This window comes from Aotus nancymaae, unplaced genomic scaffold, assembly GCF_030222135.1.
Source record: "Aotus nancymaae isolate 86718 unplaced genomic scaffold, 86718_ANA_hifiasm-v0.15.2.pri h1tg000012l, whole genome shotgun sequence".
NCBI classification, from domain to species: domain Eukaryota; kingdom Metazoa; phylum Chordata; class Mammalia; order Primates; family Aotidae; genus Aotus; species Aotus nancymaae.
Window position 1 is genome coordinate 1,032,729 of NW_026988423.1, and position 23,345 is coordinate 1,056,073.

The 23,345-nt window shown below is 36.3% G+C and overlaps 1 protein-coding gene across 7 annotated transcripts in view; it reads right to left on the reverse strand.

Moving 5' to 3' along the window:
* The window catches only part of MTMR2 (myotubularin related protein 2), an 85,279-nt gene that overhangs the window by 11,585 nt on the left and 50,349 nt on the right, over positions 1-23,345 (reverse strand). For 6 of the 7 annotated variants that reach the window (XM_012454752.2, XM_012454763.2, XM_064375347.1 and 3 more), the window contains 8 exons: positions 17,933-18,008; positions 14,596-14,690; positions 14,316-14,426; positions 11,212-11,313; positions 9,920-10,003; positions 4,439-4,588; positions 3,511-3,699; positions 1,230-1,415 (listed from right to left, as the gene is read on the reverse strand). In XM_012454752.2, coding sequence (XP_012310175.1) covers positions 1,230-1,415; positions 3,511-3,699; positions 4,439-4,588; positions 9,920-10,003; positions 11,212-11,313; positions 14,316-14,426; positions 14,596-14,690; positions 17,933-18,008 — 993 coding nt within the window. Of the gene's footprint in view, positions 1-1,229; positions 1,416-3,510; positions 3,700-4,438; positions 4,589-9,919; positions 10,004-11,211; positions 11,314-14,315; positions 14,427-14,595; positions 14,691-17,932; positions 18,009-18,745; positions 18,937-23,345 lie in introns of those variants that run through there. The other variant, XM_012454758.3, reaches the window with a different exon arrangement.

Genomic DNA, 23,345 nt, shown 5'->3' on the forward strand with positions numbered 1-23,345 from the left:
GGCCTCTCTCAGAAAGGTGATTTGAGCAGAGACTAGAACAGAATGAGTGAATAAACTTTCTTGGTATGGTAAGGACTGGAGAAGAAGAAAGTAGTTTTGCCAAACTATATGTCTTATACATCTAGGGAAATTTGATTCTGTTATAGCCAACCTTTTAGAGAGCATGTTGTACCTGCAAATCAAGTATTTGAAGTTTTCAGAATCAAACATAGCCATTTATGTTAGTTCCAAATCAAGCCCGAGGCTGTATATTTACATATCACATAATTTAATAAATGGGCCACATGAACATTTATTAATTTAATAAATGGGCCATTAACTAGTGTTTATACTTCGTGATTTTCAAGCTTCTAAGCTTCAAAGGGAATCAACAGTCAAAATCATCTAATTAAAATTCTTATTCAGTTTGGTTTTCTCTTCAATTCTGTCTGAACTTTAGAAATTTTAATGTGAGTAGAAATATCCTCCTTCTTAACATGAAATTATATTTCCCATTAACTCATAATACTTATATATGTGGTTACATAAGTATATATATTTGGTGAGTTATGTTACTGATAGACCGTATCTGAAAATATGATAACTATGTTAACAGAAATAACAGTTTGGTGCTTCAAACATTAAATGAGCATGTTAGGTAAATTAGCACTAACGTGCTCTCCACAAGATTTAGCACTCAGTGTGGCTCATGCAACTACTCTACCTCATTTCTCTGATCAGAATGGTTTCAACTTCACAAATCATGCAACTAGTATTTATTGGGTACCGATTCACACAGTACCCTAGCCCCTCTCAGGACAAAAAATATATATAGGATTTATCCAGTCTCGGTCTCCATAAAGTACACTGGTTGAAACACAAAAGCAAACAAAGTACCGGTTAGTACCTGATTAGATGGAAAGTCAGAGTAAAGAGTTCAGAGAAAATGGAAAAGGATGCAATCTGGGAAGACTTTATAGAAGAAATGAACTATGAAGTAGAATCTGAAGGATGGTTAGAATTCAGATAGGATGGGAAAAAGGGAACAAAAGAAGTACAACAGAAGCAAATGCACAGTATCAAAAACTAATTCATTCAAACATCAAAATTCGTTAGTACCAATTATCAAAGCATTTACCCATTTTTCATTGTTTAGAACGGTATCTTCATGTTGATTTCAATTATAAGTAAAAAGCTAATATAAACAAAGGGGTAGAGAAAGTCTTTGGGATATAGTAACACACACATACCTTAATATGTTCTAGCCAATGAGTAGATTCCAAGTTAGACAACCAGTGAGTTTCCTCAATGTTGGGGTACACAATCTCCTTAAGTTTTCGTAATGATTCTCTCATGACATGAATATTGTGGATATCCAGAAAAACTAGTTCAGCATTTTGATAGGCATCTTCACTTTCATAACCTCCACCCTTTGCCTAGAAAAAAGCATACATCATGGAAATCATAAATGAAGGCACATCTGTAAACGAGTGACATAAAATTTCCAATAGCATAAAAGATAATACATATTACTGGAGACCAGGAGAACTCGACAGGAAAATGTGGGTAGTTCATGACAACTTACTTAGCACAACCACTCGCTATCTCATCTTCTTCTTTACAAAATGAATATATGCTTAACTCTGACTTCCTCATGTGGCCATTATTAAAATTAAATGTGAAACACATATGAAGGTATTTAAACATTGTAAAGCACTAAATTTTCCCTGCCTATACTTCAAGTCCTACCCAAGCATAATTTCTTACAGAAGACTTCCTTCATAGTTAAAATTACCAGACTGTAAGTTTCATGTGCTGGGCCCACATGTCTGTTGCATCTATGCTTCTTCACCTCCCTGCCTCTTCACTTCATGTTAGTCTTCATATCTGAGAAATAAATTATTGGCAATCAAAATGACCTACTTCTTTTTTAACCACATAATTCTTTTTAAATAAAAAGACGGAACAGGTATAAAAGCACAGAATGCTATCATCATCAATGTCCTCAAAGACTTAAATCTACATCTACAGAATAAAATGAGGAAATATTTGGTGTTCAAAATAAGCTATGGCTAGAAAGAAGAACCTCATTTTTCTGGACTTAATCTTTTTATATTTCATGAATAAAATATTCTATCTCCAACCTAACTCATGTATAAAATCATACTTCTTAGAACCCTAATAGAAACAAAATAGAAAAATACTGGAGTGGCAAATGTAATTATGTAAAATTAAGTGATCAGCTAGGCGTGGTGGCTCACGCTGGTAATCCCAGCACTTTGGGACGCTGAGGCGGGCAGATCACAAGGTCAGGAGATCGAGACCATCCCGGTCATGGTGAAACCCCATCTCTACTAAAATATAAAAAAAAATTAGCCTGGCGTGGCAGCATGTGCCTGTAGTCCCAGCTACTTAGGAGGCTGAAGCGGGGAATCGCTTGAACCCGGGAGACGGAGGTTGCAGTGAGCCAAGATTGTGCCACTGCATTCCAGCTTGGTGACAGAGCAAGACTCTGTCTCAAAAAATAATAATAAAGTGATCATATGACCCATATCTTTTAAAACAACAAAACCTATCAACTCATAACCAGCAACAGATTACCAAAAGAACAGAAGTTCAGCTTCCTTTCTGACACTGAGAGTCTGAGAAATCGTTTGGCACAATAATAGAAATAACAGTATTTCAATGGATGCCTGTTAACAAGGATTACTTCTGAGGAGTGGGAATAAGACAGGGACTTTCAATTCAAATTTGTTGCAACATTATAGAAAGATAGCAGTGGTAACAACTATACAGAATCTATCACAGAAACACACAGAATGAAAATGCCCTAGAATCAGGTAGAGGTGATGGTTGTATGACTTCGTGAATATACTAAAAGCACTGAAATGTACATTTTAAAAGATGAGCACTTTTCAGTAAGTTCCTGCTGCTGTAGTCACGTTGTCATGTCTTCTCTCTCCTTCCTTCCTTCCTTCTTTCTATAGATTTTGTCGGCTGAACCAAAATTTCAATTTCCACAATGTTAATATTTATTCTACTGGAACAATCAACTATAGCTAACTGCCAATTCTTCAGTCTAAATAACGTGTTCAGGTGGAGGGCGGTCAGAAGAGGGCACCACTAGTCACTGAGAACACTAGTTCACTATTCCTAGAGCAGTACTATACAGGGACTTCCGTCAGTCATAAGCTCACTTAGTTGTCAAATTTGGAGAAGTGGGAAACTAAGAATAACTGAACACCTAGTTATTACATAAGTAGCCATGGAGTTATGCATTTTTTTATTAAATGATTTTTGCTCCCAAACAACACTGTTAACTATTATTATTCTCATTTTTACCAGTAAGCAAATTGAGGTCTAAAAGATTAAATAACTTAAACTCATACCATCAAGTTGCAGAGCGAAGACTAGAACCTACATCTTTACCACTGTAGAGCCTGAGCTCTTTTTACTACACTGCGGCCCTGCCAAACTCAGCTAATCCATGAAACCATAATCATAATCATCATTACTAAAAGACCATCTGACCTTATTGGCAACAGCATTAACACTTGGCCGAGCATCAAATATAAAGATTTTGTGAGACTGGGCATTAGAATCCATGATAGCTTGAAGGTATTTTTCATCTTCTTTGCTTCGCTTTCCACTCACTCCAACCATGGGCTGGCTGCACCGAGTGATTGTGGCTTGACTTTCAGGATGAATCCATGATAAAACCTTAGTGTGGGAAAAAAAATGGTAACATACCTTTTATATACTTCTCTGTTTATAATTCTCAACAACAGTACTCAATAACGCTCTGTTTTCTAACTGGATCCAAAGCCTGGCCATGAAAGGATATCTGTGGCTGCTAGGAAAAATCATCACCTTTCTTTCAAGCCAAGTCTGGCATGTGGAAAACTTGGTCTAATTCTTTAGTCAGATATTGATTTAGGAAAGTCATTGATTATTGGGAAATGTTATCTCCTGAAAAACATACTTTAAAACAGGGCTAATTAAACACCACTTAATAGTAAAACTGCTCAGTTCTAAAAGTCTTTAGAATATACGAATTTTGTACCTAAAATTATTTAAGCTCATCTTTCTAAAATCCAATTATTCATCATAAATTTGTAAGGTGTTCTTTCTAGGATTTAAAAATAAAAGAACATTTATCACCATGACCAAAGAATGTACAAATAAGATAAAGAAATAGGGACTAATACACAGAGCAAACTTTCTCAGTAAAGAATCATGCAATTCTGTGCATTTATCTAGTACCCATGTCACACTCTCCAGAAACCTGTTTAAGTCTTTCCTCCAGTTTTAACTTTACTAAATAAATCAATCTCCAATATCCCCATGAAAGACCTGCTGCTGTAGCTATTTGCTGTTTGTATCTCGAATCCATTCTCCTACTCATTAATCTCAGCACTGAGTGAAAAAGCACGTGCAAGGGCTCATCAAAACTTCTTACTGGGATACGGCCTCTTGATCTGAAGGATGCTACTCTCTTTAATTCTTCATCAGGAATATTTGCTGGCACAACCAGGAGGGCAGGGTATGTATCACAAAGTTCATATCGTTCATTTATCTTTGTTATTCTCCAGCTTTCATTTGGAATTCCCTACATGTGAAATGAAACATAAGACAAATTATCTAACTAAAATATTAAAAGACACCAAGACAGAAGCCATCCTGTTCAATCTCTCTGACCTCTACCGTCCAACCCTTAAAGTGTTAGGACAGCTGTTGTCTGCCTGTGGTACCAGGCTTTTAAGATTAGATATTCTAATGTAGGGATATGTATTCATTTGTGGAACTCAATTTGATGTTAATATAACACATTAATTCACTAAATTGAGTGTGGGCCTGTGCTAATCATATTCAGGGGGAGGAAGGAAACAGTTAAGACTGCAAATGTTCCTATTAAAAGAGAACAAGGTCTCATTCAGTTAGACTGGATGACTGACTTTGTTGCCATTCATCTATACAAAGAAATATCAGAGGTCAGGCACCAAGTATCCACCAGAGTGGTACATACACAGCTATCACTTACATACCTTAAGGACATTTTTCACTCAGGCATTATATTACTAATGGGATGTTGTTAATCTAAAATATATTAGAAAAGCAAGGGAGTAATGGAAGGCAAAGTGACAACAGGTAACAGAAATACTTAAAACAACTTTTTAAAAACATATCAACTATTGAGCTCCCACGTGGTTCTTCAATATCTGCTATTTTATAAGTAGTATACTACGCCACATATAGGATTACTTAATAAGACAACTGAAATTTTCCATCCTTCACTGTATAGAAAATAAAGCTATTATATTAAATGATGAGACCTAAGAAAATCTGTTTTAAATTTTATGATCTCTGAAAATTCTTATCAAACAGAAAAAGAATTGAAAGTGAAAAATACCTTTATTGACCATCTACTGTGTGTAGGCACTTTGCCAGCCTCTTTACATCCAAACATACAGATCTATTTTATTGTACTCAGGTTTCATTAACTTTACTTCATACATAGAGGAACTATAGCACAGCATGTAATTTAGCCAAAGCTACACATTAGGAAGTAGTAGAAAATTCCATGAACATTCCAAATTATCCTTTTTATATAAAAATACATTATTCCTCAAGAAAAATTTACTATCCTCGTTCACTAAATTGTAAAAATCTCAAAGAGCAGAATATACTCTCCTTTAAAGCAGTATTTCTCAAGCTGTTGCCAAACACCCAAAAGGATGTTAAAATTAAGAAAGAAAATTCCCTTCCAGCAAACACTCTCAATAGCGTTTCCACTTATCTCTAACTGTGTTCTGTGTCTTCATTGGCACCTTACATCCTGTTTACCCCAAATAATTAGCCTGGTCCCAATTTGCTTCCTATGGTCTACACCTCTCCCTCCCTCCTGCTTTCCTCAACCTCAGATATTCTGGACAACCGTAAAATGAAAGTTAAACCCTGCATCGGGCTGCTCATCTTTATACAGATTTTTACCCATGACTTGATTTTTCTTTTTTTCTTATTTCCAGAAGTAAAAGGCTTAATTAGAGGTTTTAAAAAAATATATTCACGTGCTGGCCGGGTGTGGTGGCTCATGCCTGTAATCTCACCACTCTGGGAGGCTGAGACAGGCGGGTCACTAGAGATCAGGAGTTCAAGACCAGCCTGGTCAACATGGATGAAACCCCATTTGTACTATATAAAACTTAGCCAGGAATGCTGGCACATGCGTGTAATCCCAGCTACTCGGGAGGCTAAGGCAGGAGAATTTTTTGAACCCAGGAGGTGAAGGTTGCAATGAGCTAAGATCAAGCCACTGCACTCCAGCCTGGGTGACAGAGCAAGACTCCATCTTAAAAAAAAAAATTATATATATATATATATATATATATATATATATATATATATATATAAAATATATATATATAAAACAACATATATATGTATTATAGCATGTGAAATATATATATAATATATAATATATACATTATATATATAACATATTATATATAATGTATAATATATTTCACATATAATATACATTATATATATTTCACATATATACATTATATATATTATATAATATATATTTTTACATATTATATATTTTTATTTATATATTATATATATATACACACACATACTATGTGTGTGTGTCTATATATAGCAAAGAGGGTCAGATCACTTGAGAAGCATACATCTGACAGCCTGATGTACCATCCCCCAACCCAGAAAGGTACTCCCATCTCTCTCCCACCCCACTTTCCATATCCTTGAAAAATCACTACCAAGAGTACCACTGTTCCCATGGGGAATGTCACATTCTTCAGGTAAGTAGCGGGGTGGTAAAAGAACCACTGACTTAATGGCTACTGTCGTCCTCATTCTTAGATAAGTTGACACACCTAAAATTGCCTTTCATGCAGAAAACTGGAACTGGGTAGCCCTCAGACACTCTCTTTGTAGACAGTACTAAAAATGTACTGACAATTATTGATCTTTGGTATATATTTTTCTACTCTCCAAGCAAAATCACTGCCCTTCAGTTAAAGTATCCACTTGTCAGGTTCAATTTATTAAACAACCAAATTGAAAGGATTATGGCTTTCTTAGTTACTTACATTCCAGTTCTAAGGATAAATTCTGTTTCCCTTGACTGAAGTGACTGTTTTCCAAGTTTGTTAAGTAATGTATGTACCTTTTGTTGGGTATTTCTGCAGGAGACCATGCTCCTTATCTTTTTTGTTCGTTTCTTGAGATAGGGTCTTTGCACTCTTCACCCAGGCTGGACTGCTGTCGTGCGAAGACAGCTCACTGCAGCCTCAACCTCCCGGGCTCAAGCAAACCTCCCACCTCAGCCTCCAGAGTAGCTAGGACTTCAGGCATGCACCACCACGCCAGGCTAATTTTTGTATATTTTTGTAGATGGGGTTTCACTGTGTTGCCCAGGCTGGTCTCAAACTCTTGGGCTCAAGCAATCTGCTGGCCTCGGCCTCCCAAAGTGCTGGAATTACAGGTGTAAGCCACTGTGCCCAGCCTCTGCCCATTTTTGAAAACATACAGTCTAATTCTTTTTCAGCACTGTTATACATATATCTATTGAATGAATGTGGCTTTCATTTTTTTAGTGGCGGCACATGACAAAGCTAGTCATGATACCTGTTTTCAGAGCCTTACAATGTAACAAATATAATAATCATGATTAGGATAGATTTTTACAGTTTACCAACTACCTTTCTATATGTTATTAATCCTTCAACCATCCCATAAAGTAGTATCTATCACCAAGTAAAAAATAAAGGCATTGTGACATTAATAACTCATTCAAGAGCCTACATCTAAGTGTGACAGTAAGAACTAGAGCTAAAATTTAAAACTAAGTCTTCTAAATGTCCTAGAATTAGAATGTAGTGGTAATTCCAAAATTTCATGAATATGTTAAAAAGCAGACTGTATACTTTAAAATAGTAAATTTTACGGTATGTGAGTTATATCTCAATTTAAAAAAATAGGAAGATCTCTATGTTTAGAGATGGTACAATCACCAAAGTATATTAATGAAAATAGAAAGGCACAGAAGAGTGTACATGGTATGCTACCATATGCTTAAAAAAAACAATACACACTTGGGCCAGGCACGGTGGCTCACGCCTGTAATTCCAGCACTTTGGGAGGTCAAGGCGGGCAGATTATGAGGTCAGAAGTTCGAGACCAGTCTGGTCAACATAGTGAAACCTATCTCTACTAAAAATACAAAAATTTAGCCAGGTGTGGTGGTATGTGTCTGTAATCCCAGCTACTCAGGAGGCTCAGGCAGGACAATCATGTGAACCCAGGAGGCAAAGGTTGCAGTGAGTAGAGATCACGCCATTGCACTCCAGCCCAGGCAACAATGTGAGACTCTATCTCAAAAAATAAAAATAAAAGTGGCCTGTTAGCACAGTAGTTAAAGTATAAGGCCTGCAACTGCGAGGTTGCTGGTTCAAATCCTCAGTGGAGCCAGTCAAAAATAAAAAAAAATAAACAATAAACAATATACACACATACATACATAAGCTTTGTAGACGTGAAACCTCTGAAAAAATACTCAGGAAACCAATAATATCATTTCCTAAAGGGAGGGGAACTGGGATGGCTGGGGGGTACACAGCATTGTCCTGGAAGGAAAACCTACCTTTCAGTACACCCTGCAGGACGTTCTGAATTTTGTACAGAATGCAAGTATTACCACTTCCTTTTTTGTTTTAAGGGAGAAAATGAATACTGTTTTTTTAAAGGAGGAAAATGAATACTCTGATACTTTATCATTAGTCTTTAATTTTAAAAGATCATCTTCATTTTCTTCTGTAATAAAATATATCCAAGAAAAAAATCTTAAAACTACTGCTTCTAACTACAAATACGTTAGACCTTTTATTTGACTCAGAGACAGTTTCTCACTCTGCAAAAAAAAAGAAGCCAACAAATTCATCTAGTAAGTCAAAGACCGTAAAGCATCCGTAACATTTAATGTAGAAGCCAATGCTCTGTTCTTACTGCCACAGTTCCTAATCTCATAGTTCTCTTTCTGTATGGGCATATTGTTCAGTTACAGTTATTCTTTCTTTTCAATAATAATTTATTTCTTTTCTTTAGACAGTTACCTCACTCCTGGGATAGCAGTGTCTTCCCAGATTCCCGAAGAGTAGTCCTCATTTTTAGAATTTCTGAAGACGCCTGCTAGACTTTTTAGTTGCTTAGTCATCTTCTTCTGACATTAGATTTTTGAATTACCACAAATCTAACATGTTTCTTATATACTCTTTTTATCAACTATGGCTTTGAGTTGATTCCCATTTGTTGTGTATTTTATCTCATATTTTGCCAATTAACGGTATAACTGAATGAGGAAATTTCTACTTCACTTTCCACATGCGAGTGTAGGAACATACTCCACTGTAAGTCATTTAGGTGTCCTGAGCTCTCTGGTGGTGGTTCTTTACTCTATCTGGCTTTGTGAAACAAAACCACAATAAATTAGAAATGTTAAAATTAAAATGCCATGTTTGAAATCTAAATATAAGTGTACAAGCTCAAGAATTTTCATATTTGAATTCTAAAATACTCTAGATGATAAATCTAATGATTACCAAGAAATAATCGGTATGTCTTAAATTCTCAAGAAAGCACACTGGACAGGAGGAAAGTTAAAAATAAAAGATGATTTTAGGCAGAGCTTAAGTAATACAGTATAGAGACTCTTTGAGAAGTGGTATACTGAAGGAAGAATAGGAAGAATGATACACTAAAACACAGATTTCAAGATTGAATTCTGCTTTAATCTCTTGATGCGGTGAATTACTGTGGTACAAGATATACTAGTTTTCAGACATGGTTCCACCCAGTTTTCTTTGTAATAAAAAGAATACAGAATACTAAAACTGAAAGAAAAGAAAGTACATACCTGCCTTCTATACTCTAAAAGAGGGTCATACAGCTTCCACCCATTTTCAGGGAATACTTCTTTATATTCAAAAGCAAAAAGAGGCTACAAAAAAGTAAACAAAGGTAAGAGCTAAAAAAAGATATTCACAAAGGTAATGAATCAGAAATGTATCCATATATCCAAAGTTTTCATTTATTTATCTGCAAGAATAGTTTGTATTAACATCCTTTTTTGTATTATGGTTTTTGTTTTATAATTTTGAAAATTTATTTTTTTACGTATTTTTCAAGCATACAAAAAAGCACAGACACTTGCCAACAAAACTTATCAAATACTAACATATCATTATATTTCCTTCATATTACCTTTGGTAGCTTTTGTAGGTTTACTTTCAAATAAAGAAACACATTACATTTAAAAACAACTATGATGCCAAAAAAAAAAAAATTGAACTTAAGACCAACATTGATTCCCAATTGTATTCCTACTAACTGTGCCCTTGATATAACTGCTTATCTGATGCTTCTTTCATTGCTAAAACAGGGATAAATAATATCCATCATCACAGGCTACATAGAAGTGAAGTGACATAAACGTGGGAGTCTAACACTGTTGACAGCACATAATGGGAACTCAGGGTTTGCCTACTCTTACCTCCCAAATTGCTAGTCTTAACTGGCTCCCAATTAAAAAGGAGATTTCAAATCCTAATGAAGACAACAGATAGCTTTTCATCATGGAAACACCCTGAATAGCAAGATCATATAATTATAAAATGTTAGTGCTGGAATGGACCTCAGAAAATCAGCTAGTCCAGCTTCCTTATTTCACACCTAAAGAAATTGATCCGCCGGGCACGGTGGCTCAAGCCTGTAATCCCAGCACTTTGGGAGGCCGAGGCGGGTGGATCACGAGGTCAAGAGATCGAGACCATCCCGGTCAACATGGTGAAACCCCGTCTCTACTAATACAAAAAATTAGCTGGGCACGGTGGTGCGTGCCTGTAATCCCAGCTACTCAGGAGGCTGAGGCAGGAGAATTGCCTGAACCCAGGAGGCGGAGGTTGCGGTGAGCCGAGATCGCGCCATTGCACTCCAGCCTGGGTATCAAGAGCGAAACTCCGTCTCAAAAAAAAAAAAAAAAAAAAAAAAAGAAATTGATCCAGGAGACTAGGTTACACCCACACTATACATCTGATTAACTATAAAAGCAAGGATGTAAATGTGGGGATTCTAGATAGCCTAGACAACTTTCTCTATACCACATCAATAATTATAGCACAAATTTTCCAAAAGCAGGAAATACTTTACCAGGTTATTAGAGACAGGAAATGCATATTTCATTAGATTCTCAAATATGGATCTTCTTGTCCGCCCCTCAGGTTTATGAGCAAATCGTAAATTCCTAATATCCTAGAAAAGATTTAGAATCCAAGTTAATAATTGTTTGTTTACCACCTACTTAAATGAATAAACAAGGTTCCTTGGAACTATCTTGTAAAATGTTAAGATATGTGAATATGGCATACAAAAATAAATCAGACAACAGCTCCTGGATGCAGGGAAATTATAATGGTTTATTGGGAATAATTAAAAGAAACACAAGGTACTCTACTACAAAGAAGAATTTAGAAGGTGGGAAATTTACCTATGTTTATGGACTCAAAATAGGCCAGTGTAAAGGTAGTATTTGATGTAGGCACTGGAGATTAAACATATTACATCTGAAGATTAATATCATGACTGATAGACACTATCAGCATATGTTTTCCCTGTGAAAGCCCATTTTCTGTCATAAATTTCCTTATTAATAAAACCTGATTAGTAGTTGTTACATTTCACATGTGTCTTCATTTCCGTTATATCTGGTGATTATTTTCCTACTGTCCCTCCCCAGGGTTCATTTGCACTGCACCTTCTCTTCCTAAGTCCCCTGCTACTAGACTTAATAGAACTAAACCCTGCCTAAAGGTCTTCCTTTACTCCATAACCACATTCTTCCACCAGCTACTGATGATCATAAACTCTGAATAGTTTGCTTTATATTATCCAGGCTTTTACAGTCAGGTCTAAAGACCAAGGTTCCCTTCCATTTGTCCCTAAGCAATTGTCTATGCTCAGGTTGAATGCAAATATTTATGTTCCGATTTACTGATATCCTAAAAGCGCTTAGAAAAAAAGTGGGGATTAAGATAATATTAAGGGTCAGACATAGTGGCTTATGCCTGTAATTCAACACTTTGGGTGGCCAAGGCAGGAGTGACGCTTGAGGCGTTTCTACTTCTAAAACTGGTGGGGAAAAACTGATATTGCAGACTTTTCCTATGTTCTTATCTACTGGCATTCTTTAAATGCATTGATAACTTGAATGAAACCTAAATCGTTACAAATTCAAGACCAGCCTGGGCAATACAGCAAGAGCTTGTCTCTACAAAAAATTTAAGAAATAAATTTATAAGAAAATAATAATTTTAAGACTGTTCATTTTATTTAAATGTTTTAACCTAGGCAGAATTCAAAATAGCTTTATTATGCCTCATTTTGTAGAACTGCACACAAAGCCACTCCACTATGATGTACCCACAATGCATAAGTAAAACAGTACACTATAAATCTGATCCAAAACTATAATGCTAGCTTCACTATCTTTTAAAATAAACATGTGCAGGAACCTAACCTGATATCTTGTTTTCCCTCAGTAAATATCTTTATAACTAGGAGATACTCAGAATCATTCTGTTAACCATAGAGTTCTCTGAGAGGACCACGTCAGGGGCCTTATAAATATTTGTGTTTATTGATAATGATCCTGTTCCCTGTAAAAAAAGTATTTAAAATAATTAAGATTCGAAATTATCTTTTTACATCCTCTTACATTCTATGTGCTACTTACTATTAGACTATAGAAAAGTAATCAAGAAACAGTGTGCTTGACCCATGGTTGACAGTGATTACACTCACAGATCCCTTCTAACTATAATGGAAAACCACAGGCCAGGCACAGTGGCTCACGCCTGTAATCCCAGCACTTTGAGAGGCTGAAGTGGGTAGATCACTTGAGGCCAGGAGTTCTAGACCAGTCTGGCCAACATGGTGAAACCCAGTCTCTACCAAAAACACAAAAATTAGCCGGACATGGTAGCATGTGCCTGTAATCCCAGCTACTCAAGAGTCTGAGGTAGGAGAATCACCTGAACCCAGGAGGCAGAGGTTGCAGTTAGCTGAGATCACACCACTGCACTCAGCCTGGGCGACAGAGTGAGAAAGAAAAAAGAAAACGGAAAAGGAAAGCAAAGAGGAAACTACAAAAATAATTACTAAGTCATTAACTTTAATACCAGAGTCACAAAACTTCTAAGATTAGCATAAGAAAGTATCTTGAATTATACACATGCTGTTTCTTTCAGCACTGTCAGAAAAGCAAAAGAAAGGAACAATGTGATATAGAATAGGCCTTAATAACAGTGACCTGGAGAAGTGGTAAATATCTATAACTTAATGGTAAAAATGTAACAATCTACGTTTCATTCTAGTATCAATGCATTTAAAGAATGCCAATAGATAAGAACATAGGAAAACTCTACAGTATCAATTTTTCCCCACCATTGTTTTAGAAGTAGAAAAATTATGAGAACTAGAAAAAGAAAAGATCGGTAATGATGAATATATCATATTTAGTTTTCCACTACAAAGGAGCAGAATTTCTCAGAGTCTTATGTTGCTAATTTGTAAATTAAAAGTAATAATGTCTACTGTGCCTACCTCACAGGATTTTTATAAGGCTCAAAGTGAAATAACGAATGTGGAAGTATTTGGTATCCTGTAAGTACTATGTGCATTAAAGATAGTCATTATTATTAATATTATTATTTTTTAACACAGAGCCTTGCTCTGTTGCCCAGGATGGAGTACAGTGGCACCATCTTGGCTCACTACAACCTCCATCTCCCAGGTTAAAGCAATTCTCCTGCCTTAGCCTCCCCAGTAACTGAGATTACAAGTGCCTGCCACCATGCCTGGCTAATTTTTATATTTTTTAGTAGAGATGGGGTTTCATCACGTTGGCCAGACTAGTCTCAAACTCTTGACAGTGATCTGCCTGCCTCAGTCTCCAAAAGTGCTACGATTACAGGCATGAGTCACTGAGTCCAGTCAAGATGGTCATTATTAAAAATGTTATGAAATTTGTGAATATATCAAAATATGTAGACTGAACTGGGCCCAAAAGAATTAAGTCTAATTCATGAATCACCTTTTCTGTTACTGCTAAATTTTGTTTTCTTCTGTCAATGTCATACTAGAATAAAATTTCTAATTGGAAATCCACTTCATATTTTGGAAAGCAATTTCAAAACAGGGGTTTTATTTAATACAAAGCTTTTCAAACCAAAGAAAATCACATACATAACATTTACCTTGCACACAGTTTCTAGTCCGTAAGAATTTTCACCTCGACTGGAAGCACCACCAATTTTTTCTACTCTACTTATCACACCAAGAGAAGCATCTAAAACAAATGGAGGATCCTAAAGAAAGGAAGAAAAAATAATTAACACTGAGCAATTAATACTGAACGATCATATAGCTGATCAAAATCTGAATCAGAAATGCTTTAACTAGAAATGATCAGAAATTAACAAAACTAGCTGCAAACAGCACACTCATGTACACACAAAAATCTAATCCAAGTCTTACCCGTTCCATGCTCTTGAAATATAACCTATAATTCGTGACAGTCAGAGTTCCTCGTACAGCACCAGTGAATGGACATATGTAAGTTACATCTTTGGCTGAAAAGGCAAGAAGTCCACAGTTCACTATACATTGTGTGCTTTAAAACCTACTATCTTATAAAATTGTTATGATTCCTAGACTAATTTATGCTGAAAAATCACAGAACCAGTGATTTCCAGAGACCCAAGAATCCTAAAACCCAAGCTTCCATCCCTGCACTAATCTGGGGAAGAAACACAGAATTAAATGGGATGGGCTGAGGAGGTAGAGGACTTCTCATCCCATGAGACAGAATGTAAGGAAACAAAGGGGCTACTAGCTTGGCTAGATAAAACAGGTGTGGGTAGCTGCAGCAGATAAGGGTGAAAGTGCTGGCAATGGTGGTATCAACAATACGCATGTCAAGGCACAGCCGCCATCATCTCATTACAGTTTCTATGCAGCCTCACCAATCTCCTGATCTTCCTGTTGCCCACAGTCCACTTTGTCAACATTCTTCTAAAAATGTAATATCCAAAACATATGTTACTCCACAAACTCCTGATCTGATTACTTATGGGAAAATCTTATATGTGAAATGACACACATTTAAAATATAATTTCTTAGAAAGATAAGAGTATAAGAAGAGGATATTATAATGATGACCAACCAATGACAGACTCTGTAAAGAAATAATCACAAGTAATGTTTTATTAAATAATAAATGAATCTACATGGCATTATGTTTTGTAAAGTATGCATTAACTGATTATGCAGGATGCCTTAGGAATCAGTATCTCAAAATATTATTTAAAATACCACAGTTCATAATGTCCAGTACATGGTTTTTATATCTTAAAATATCTATAAATTACTAGCATGTCATTATTATAGCAAATCAGCAGATAAAGGAGTATCTTCATCATTCCAAGGAAGTAAGGAGCAATTCCACGGAGCAACAGCTTTCTAAGACCCTTTCAAGGGGCTTCTGGGAAAACTTGGGGCCATGAAACATATTTAATAAGGTGCTACAACCTCCTGACTTTGGTTCTCATTCAACACTTTGAAGGACTGGCTGCTTTGTATGGAATCGGAAATGAGACTGATCTTTTAACAGTCATTTCTAACCTTCAAAATAGTTCCCTTGGGAACAATTTAAGTATAAACTACTTTTTAAAATCATTGTTTCCAATGCATATTTCATTTAGAGGAAAGCTTTTAGAATTAAATGAACCTATCATTATATAAAAATACACAAACTTGCTTTGTACAAATATTTTTTTTCCCTTATGAATTTTTACCTCATCTAGGAAAGCTTTATTCAAGGTTACTAAAGACATTTTCTGGATTCCTTCTAGAGTCAGTTTTCTTACTCATGTAAGAAAAATCAGCCTTATTATCCTATATCCCACCACAGGAATGTTGTTCTGAGGCCAGTGCTTTTCTGCTAACACCTTCCCCTTTATTCTAAAATCATGAGATAATATACATAAAAGTGCTTCTAAAATTCTAAGTACAATACAAAAATACAAGGGTTTATACCTATGTTACTGCTATCATTAGTCTTTGTTCTGTACCATCTGTCATTCCTCAAGAGATCATGAAAATGGAGAAAAGATAAATACAAGAAATCCTTAGAGACTGACTCCCCTAGGTCAGTTACCTGACTGGATGTTAGGAGTCCAGAAAAAAAAAAAGAGCAGTTTAGTATGATAACCAGATTTCCGACTTGAGTAAATGGACAGCTGGTATTGAGGTCAACTGAGAGAAAGCAAAAAAAAAGAGTAAGTTTGGCATTAAACATGATGATTTCCATTTTGGAGATGTTGGGTATAAGGTTCCTATAGGATATTAAAGGATGTGTGTTTAAGACAGAGGCATCTGTTTACTTATATTAGGACAGAGGTTCACACTGGAGATACAAATTTTGGAGTCGTCAGCCAATATATGGCAAGTGATGTTACTAATTTAGATATGGTCAACCAAAAATAGTATATAGGAGGAAAAAGGGAAGTGGGTGAAGGACGAAGTCCTAGGGCGTGCTGCTATTAAAGAAAGAGGAGCCCACAAATGAGACTGAGTGGTAACTTGAAGGTCTTTAATAAAGCCGTATTTCATAATGGGAGCTGCAATTATAGCATTAAGTTCAGAATAAGAAAAAAGAAATTGTCACAATGCTAGATATAACCTTATTAGCTAGATTATCACTCTCTGCCTTAGTTTCCTCATCTACAAAATGGGGTTAATGCTATTCTCAAGAATATACTCTTTGAGAATGACTGAGACAGTAAGCAGTCAATAATAATAATTACTGTCATTATATAATGGCCAGTGCTGAAAAAATGTAAGAGCTTAGTGTATGCATAAGGCTGAGTGGGGAAAAGCAAACGACTGAGAGGTTATTCAGTTAAGAGTCAAGAGCAAGAAAAGCCAGATACCATGCTAAAGACTGGGAAGCTAAATTCAGTCAATAATAATCCTTCTAGAGTATAGATCCTCGCTTTGATTTATTTTTACACACAGAAATGACATCTAGCCAAGTAAAATTAAGTATTTTTTAAAATCCTTTTTAAAAATTATGATTGGTACCAAAATGAAAGATGGTAGCTATATTAACTAAGAAATCATTTACTTCATTCTTCTAACATATTACTTTATTTCTCAGAGTTTATGAGCAGATATCTGCAGATTATCACATGGATGAAACAAAGCAAAAGTGTGAGGAACAAAGAACAGCTTGGAAGCTCATTTTCAGTTTCCAGTCCATATTATAAATATTAGGCTGGGCAGAGAAGGGCATCTACATACAAAGAGATGCAATGGAGATGACATATTTCATCCAAAAATTAACCTGAGTTTATTCAGAGAAGACATAAAGGAGGCAAACAGAAGAGAATGTGTTTTAAGAAAAATTACTTGTGTAAGGTGACAAGTCAATGTTTTTATGTAGGCAATTCAGTATCTGAATATAGTAATTCAAAATGCTAGAACTTTCTTTCACAGAATTCAGTAACAGTTTTAGCAAAAAGCCCCCTACATTTAAAGACAGTAAAAAAAAAAAAAAAAAAAAAAAAAACAAGAGAAGAGGCAAAGTATAATTCAATTTGCACGTTTCCCAGTAGTCCAAACACAAACACTAGCAGTGGCTATAGGCCTAGGTCTGTAAAACACACTAAGATGTTGGGAAGGCTGCAGGCAGAGCGCTGCCAGACAGGAGGTGTCTCTGACAGCCAGTTTATTCTCTGCATGCTGAGAGTACCGAACAGTCTGTACAGTCAGAACAGAGAAGGACGTTAAGCAAAAAATACCATTACGGACCCATGTCTTTAATATTCTCTCCTGGAAGCAAGGGTGGTTCTTCCATTTCTGCTAACTTGTTAGACTCCCTCAGGACCTGGGTAGGAAGGACAAGAAAAACAACTTTTTATTCATAAGGCTACTTTTTCCCTCATATTTCAGCTGAGTATGCTTGCTCTTGAAGTTAAAACATCATATCATAGACACTATTTTAAATCAAATTTTTCAAACTGTAGTGTTGGCATGTATAATATGTGAAGTTACTGTTTTTCTAGAAAACATTTACTGAGTGCTTAAATAATATCACAGCAGTCTACATTTGTTGTACAAAAAAATTTACATGTTTTTGCATCGAATCCTAAGACAGCCTAAAGTTAAGGGAGGTATTATATCCTCATTTTACAATAATGAAAAAGCAGCTGAAAGTGGTAACTAATTAGTTCAAGATCACATAGTTAAAGTGCCAGTGTGTAGATCTGAACTACAGTTGAATGGATTCCAAAGCCCATTCCCTTTCCATTAAGCCATGTTGAAGGGCCACAGTACATTTAAACTCAGACAAAATTAAGTTCTTATGTAGATTTAATGTTTAGACAATTTTGAAATGATGTTGATAAAGAATCTTATTGAAAAAGAGTTTAAATAAAATCATGATCAACAAATGTTACCAGGTAGTACCTTGTGAAGGATGCTGCACTGTATTCCAAGAATGTGGATATAGAAACACAGTTCTCTAAAGGAGTTTCAACCCAGAGAATACAAAGATATACACATATAACCCAAACTGTTACACGCTAAATATATCCTCCATTAACTACCAAAAGCCTTCCTTACCTCCTCCCACATCTTTAACTGTCAAACAGTAAATTTCTGTCTCCAACCCCATTAATTCCGCCATCTTCCGCAATCTGGCTCACCTGTGACCAATAACTAAGAACTACAAAGAACAAGTTAACTTATTTTCAATAAATTTGCAATCTAAACAAATTCATTCTTTTGAAAGTTTAACAATTTGTTTCATAATGTAACACACATATATTTTTATGTACCATATCTGAACTTCAGAAAGGTCATCTTTTAAAAATGCTCTCTAGTTGCCAGTCCCTAAATAGTCTTATGTAGTCATAAAAGAAGACAGAGGAGGAAAGGAGCACCAGCCTATGAAGACGGGGGTAAAAAGGCAAAAAACTGCCATCAACAAAAATACAGACCTCTTGGGTTCAAATGCTGACTGCACCACACACTAACCTGGTACTCTTAGGCAAGGTTTTCAATTTCTCTGTGCCTCATTTTCCCCATCTATAAAATGGTGACAATTATAGTACCACACATAAGTTATGAAAATTAAATGGGTTAATACATTTAAGGCACTTATATCAGTGTTAACATATAAGATGTATGTAATAAGTGTTGTCTCTTGTTAATAATAAAAGTTCAAACTAACAAGTGATTGTCTGCTAGAATCTGCCAATAATTCTAATAATTATGAAAGCAACAAAATTAGACCCAAAGATACGAAACAAATATCAGTGTATACTGAAAAAAATCAAATATGTGCAAGGTTATAGAAAGGAAGATGCTTTGTTTCTCCCCCAGTCTACCACCTCACTCAGAAATACAAAGTATGCGTCACTTAGAAGGCTGGGCAGTAGTTCCCACATTGCATATGTACACCTTCTCATGGCTGCTGCAGCACTGCTCCACATGACTTCCTCTTCTTCTCCATTTCTCCATTCAGAAGGGACCTGCAACTCCTGGAAAATATTTATGTTCTGTATAGAAGAGAGGAGGGTAGTTCCGGCAAAGGCACACAGAAACACGGGAGACGCGATCCTTATAAAGTCAGAAAAGAGACAGGAAACCTCATGCGAGCAGCACATTTGAGAACCACACATAGGCTTTCTTATCTTCTCTCTGACTAGACTGTCAAAGAGCAAGGTGATGAAAAGAAGCGATACGAGATCTTTTCTCGTCCAGCAGCGCTGCTCTAGATGATATGCTAAAGGCTGTATATAAACAACTAATTCTACACTGGAGATAGGAAAAGCAGCTCCAGCCAGAACTCATGTGAGCAGAACAGGGACAGGGGCAATCTAGATCCTGTGTTTGCTGACAAACAGATTCTACACAAATCTATTCTTAATCAACCAGAAGAGAAAAGAGACTAGGGAAAAAAAAAAAAAAAGAATTACAAAGACAAGAGAATATCAACCTGAGGCTTTAAAAAACAACAAAAAAAGCAATCTTCTGAAAATAATTCTCTCTAGGCATTTGTACAAACATGTATAAGGTACTTGGCACAATCAAAAGGAAGTAAGCTGTATTTTCTAAGAAACAGAAAGAGAAGGCCCAGCGCAGTGGCTCATGCCTGTGCTCCCAGCACTCTAGGAGGCCAAGGCAGGTGGATTGCTTGAAATCAACAATTCAAGACCAGTCTGGACAACATGGCAAAACCCTGTCTCTAATAAGAACGCAAAAAATTAGTTGGGCAGGCATGACATCGTGGGTCTATAGTCTCAGCTACTAGGGAAGCTGTGGTGAGAGGATTACTCTGAGCCCCAGAAGTCAAGGCTTCAATGAGCCATGATGCACTCCACTGCACTCCAGCCTGGGAAATGGGAGTGGGACCCTGCAAGAAAGGAAAGGGAAAGACAGACAGACAGAGAGAGAGAAAGGGTAAAAGAAAGGAAAGAGGGAGGGAAGGAAGGAAAGGAAGGAAAAACAAAGGAACAAAAGGAAAAAGGGAGGGAGTGAAGGAGGAAGGGAGAGAGAGAGAGTAGAAACAGAAAACCGTAAGGAGAGAGACACAATGAGACAAGAGAAATGAGTGAGAATGACTGCAAGGACATTTAAAAATGTAATAGCAGAAACAAAATCTGTATGGAGTTAGTAACAAATTCGTATTATTAACATGATATTGATACCCACCTGAAAAGTTAGCAACTATGAAATCAAGGTAACTGTACCATAAAGAGATCTGGAAAATACTGTGAAAATGGGAAGAAAAAAAATACAGACAGTCCCTGGCTTACAATGGTTCAACTTATGGTATTTTCAACTTACAATGGGTTTATGTGGCTATAACCCCATCATAGGTCAAGGGGCATCTGTACTTATTATTCACTTAATAGAAGCGTCAACAGAAGTTTTCACTGTCTTTTACCAAAATGGCGTATTCACATGGTGCTTTTCTTCTCTGCTCAAGAGATTCCCTACATGACACACTTTCTCTAATGCTCATCAAAGGGATGAATATTCCAGAAGGCATGTTATATAGGGAACTATAAATCAATCTCTCTCTGACTCCTAACTACAATATCCTAGATTTAGCTACAGAATAGTAAGCATCTAACTGTTCTAAGGAAAGCAGCGAATCTTTTCCCTTTCTTTCATTTCCTATGAGGACTGAAGAAGCAGCAATACTCCACAGGTCTGACACAACTTGGGAAAATTAACAGATTAATGTTTACCTGAGAGAATAAAGGAGACGGCTTGAGAAATAAAAATGGAGTAAAAGTTTAGGGTTTCCTAGTGAAGGGTTTCAAAAAAAGAATAAGGACTTTAAAACATTACATTAAAGACACCTTCAGAAAAGAGTCCCTATCATATGGGTCCATTTATATGGAATTCTGCAACAGACAAAACTATAGTAGGAAAAAATTCAAAACAGTTGTTGCCATGGGGATGAGCATGACAGTGTGGGCTGAGAAGGGGCATGATGAAAGTACCTGGGGTGACAAGTTCTCTATCCTGACAGGGATTAGGGTTCTATAGTTGTATGCAGTTTTCTAAACTCACAGAATGTATACAAGATTTCTGTATCTCAATAGATATAAGTTTTACATCAAAAGAAAAACTAGGTATCATATTTATCTGCATGCTGACATATTTAGCTGGAAAAGTACTGTCTGCAATTTACTTTGAAATGCATCAAAAAGTAACTAGATAAATAGATAGATGGATACACAGATGATAGATGTAAGCTAATGAATAGATAGATGGATACACAGATGATGGATGTGAGATAAAAACAAGGAAGTTGGGTAAAATGTTAATGACAGAATTCTAATAGTGGATACAGCAGGGTCCTTTGTAAACTTTCTGTTCACGGATTTTTATAATAAAGTACTGGGAAGAAGGTAAGGATTTTAAATTTGACCAGTCATGTAAAAAAAAAAAATCTCTGCAGGCCTTTGATAGGGGCAGACGGCATGGTTAAGGAGGGTACAGAACTGAAAAGAATGAAGATGAAATGATGGTAATCTAGGAAAGAAATAGAATCCTGGATAGTCTATGGTGGCAGAAATAAAGAGGAATATGATACACTGGAAAAGTGATAACTTTGACCGTAGGCTTATAAAACATATAGAAGCAATTGTATGAATAATACTTGATGATTTTACTTGAGAAGAATTGCATCTCAGGTATGTCAGCAATGGAAGAAGAGAAAAAGTAGATTTCAATGAATAAATGAAGTGAGGTCAAAACAAGAGCAGCAACTCAAAAACACCAGGAACCTATGTTCTTAAAATGGGGGTTAGGACACCGCATGTTCTCACTCATAGGCGGGTGCTGAACAGTGAGAACACGTGAACACAGGGAGGGGAGCGTCACACACTGGGGTCTGTAGAGGGGAACTAGGGAGGGACAGTGGCGGGTAGGGAGGTTGGGGAGGGATAACATGGGGAGAAATGCCAGATATAGATGATGCGGGGGAAGGAGGCAGCAAACCACCTTGCCACGTGTGTACCTATGCAACAATCCTGCATGATCTGCACGTGTACCCCAGAACCTAAAGACATTTTTTAAAAAAGAAAGAAAAACAATGGGGGTTGGGAACCAAGAGAGCAAAGCCAGTCTGGTCCGTTAGGTTTTTCTGCCTTCACATGTAAATATCTTTAGTGGAGAATAAGTTACATAACCCTCAGACTTGAGGGAGGAAAACTCACTCCTAGAGAAATCCTCAAGGATACATTTAGCACTTTCTCTTACTGAATCAAAATAATGTTACTAACTGGCTATCCAACATGTTTTCTATCAGCTGCATCAGAACCCTGCCTGCCTCTGATGCTCTGGCTGGTAAGATTCCATAAATGTGCTCCTTGATAGCATTTAATACAATATTTCATCATTTTATTATCAAGAAAAGCCTGATCATCTTATTAAAAATCTTACTTGAAAACAAAAAACACAAGATTCAAATTTATAATTCTTTTTTTTATTCCTACTGAACAGTCTGGTATTGCTCCCTTCCCAGCCCTGATTTTCTTCCACGCCTGCTTCATCAAATGATTTTCAAACTGCCCAGTAATTTTCCATGTCATTTTAACTTCTCTTTCACTCCCTCCCTTTCTCTTCTCTCTCTCTCTCTCTTTTTCACACACACAGGCACATAAACACAAAAATGCACTCTCTCACACACACAATTAGGAAA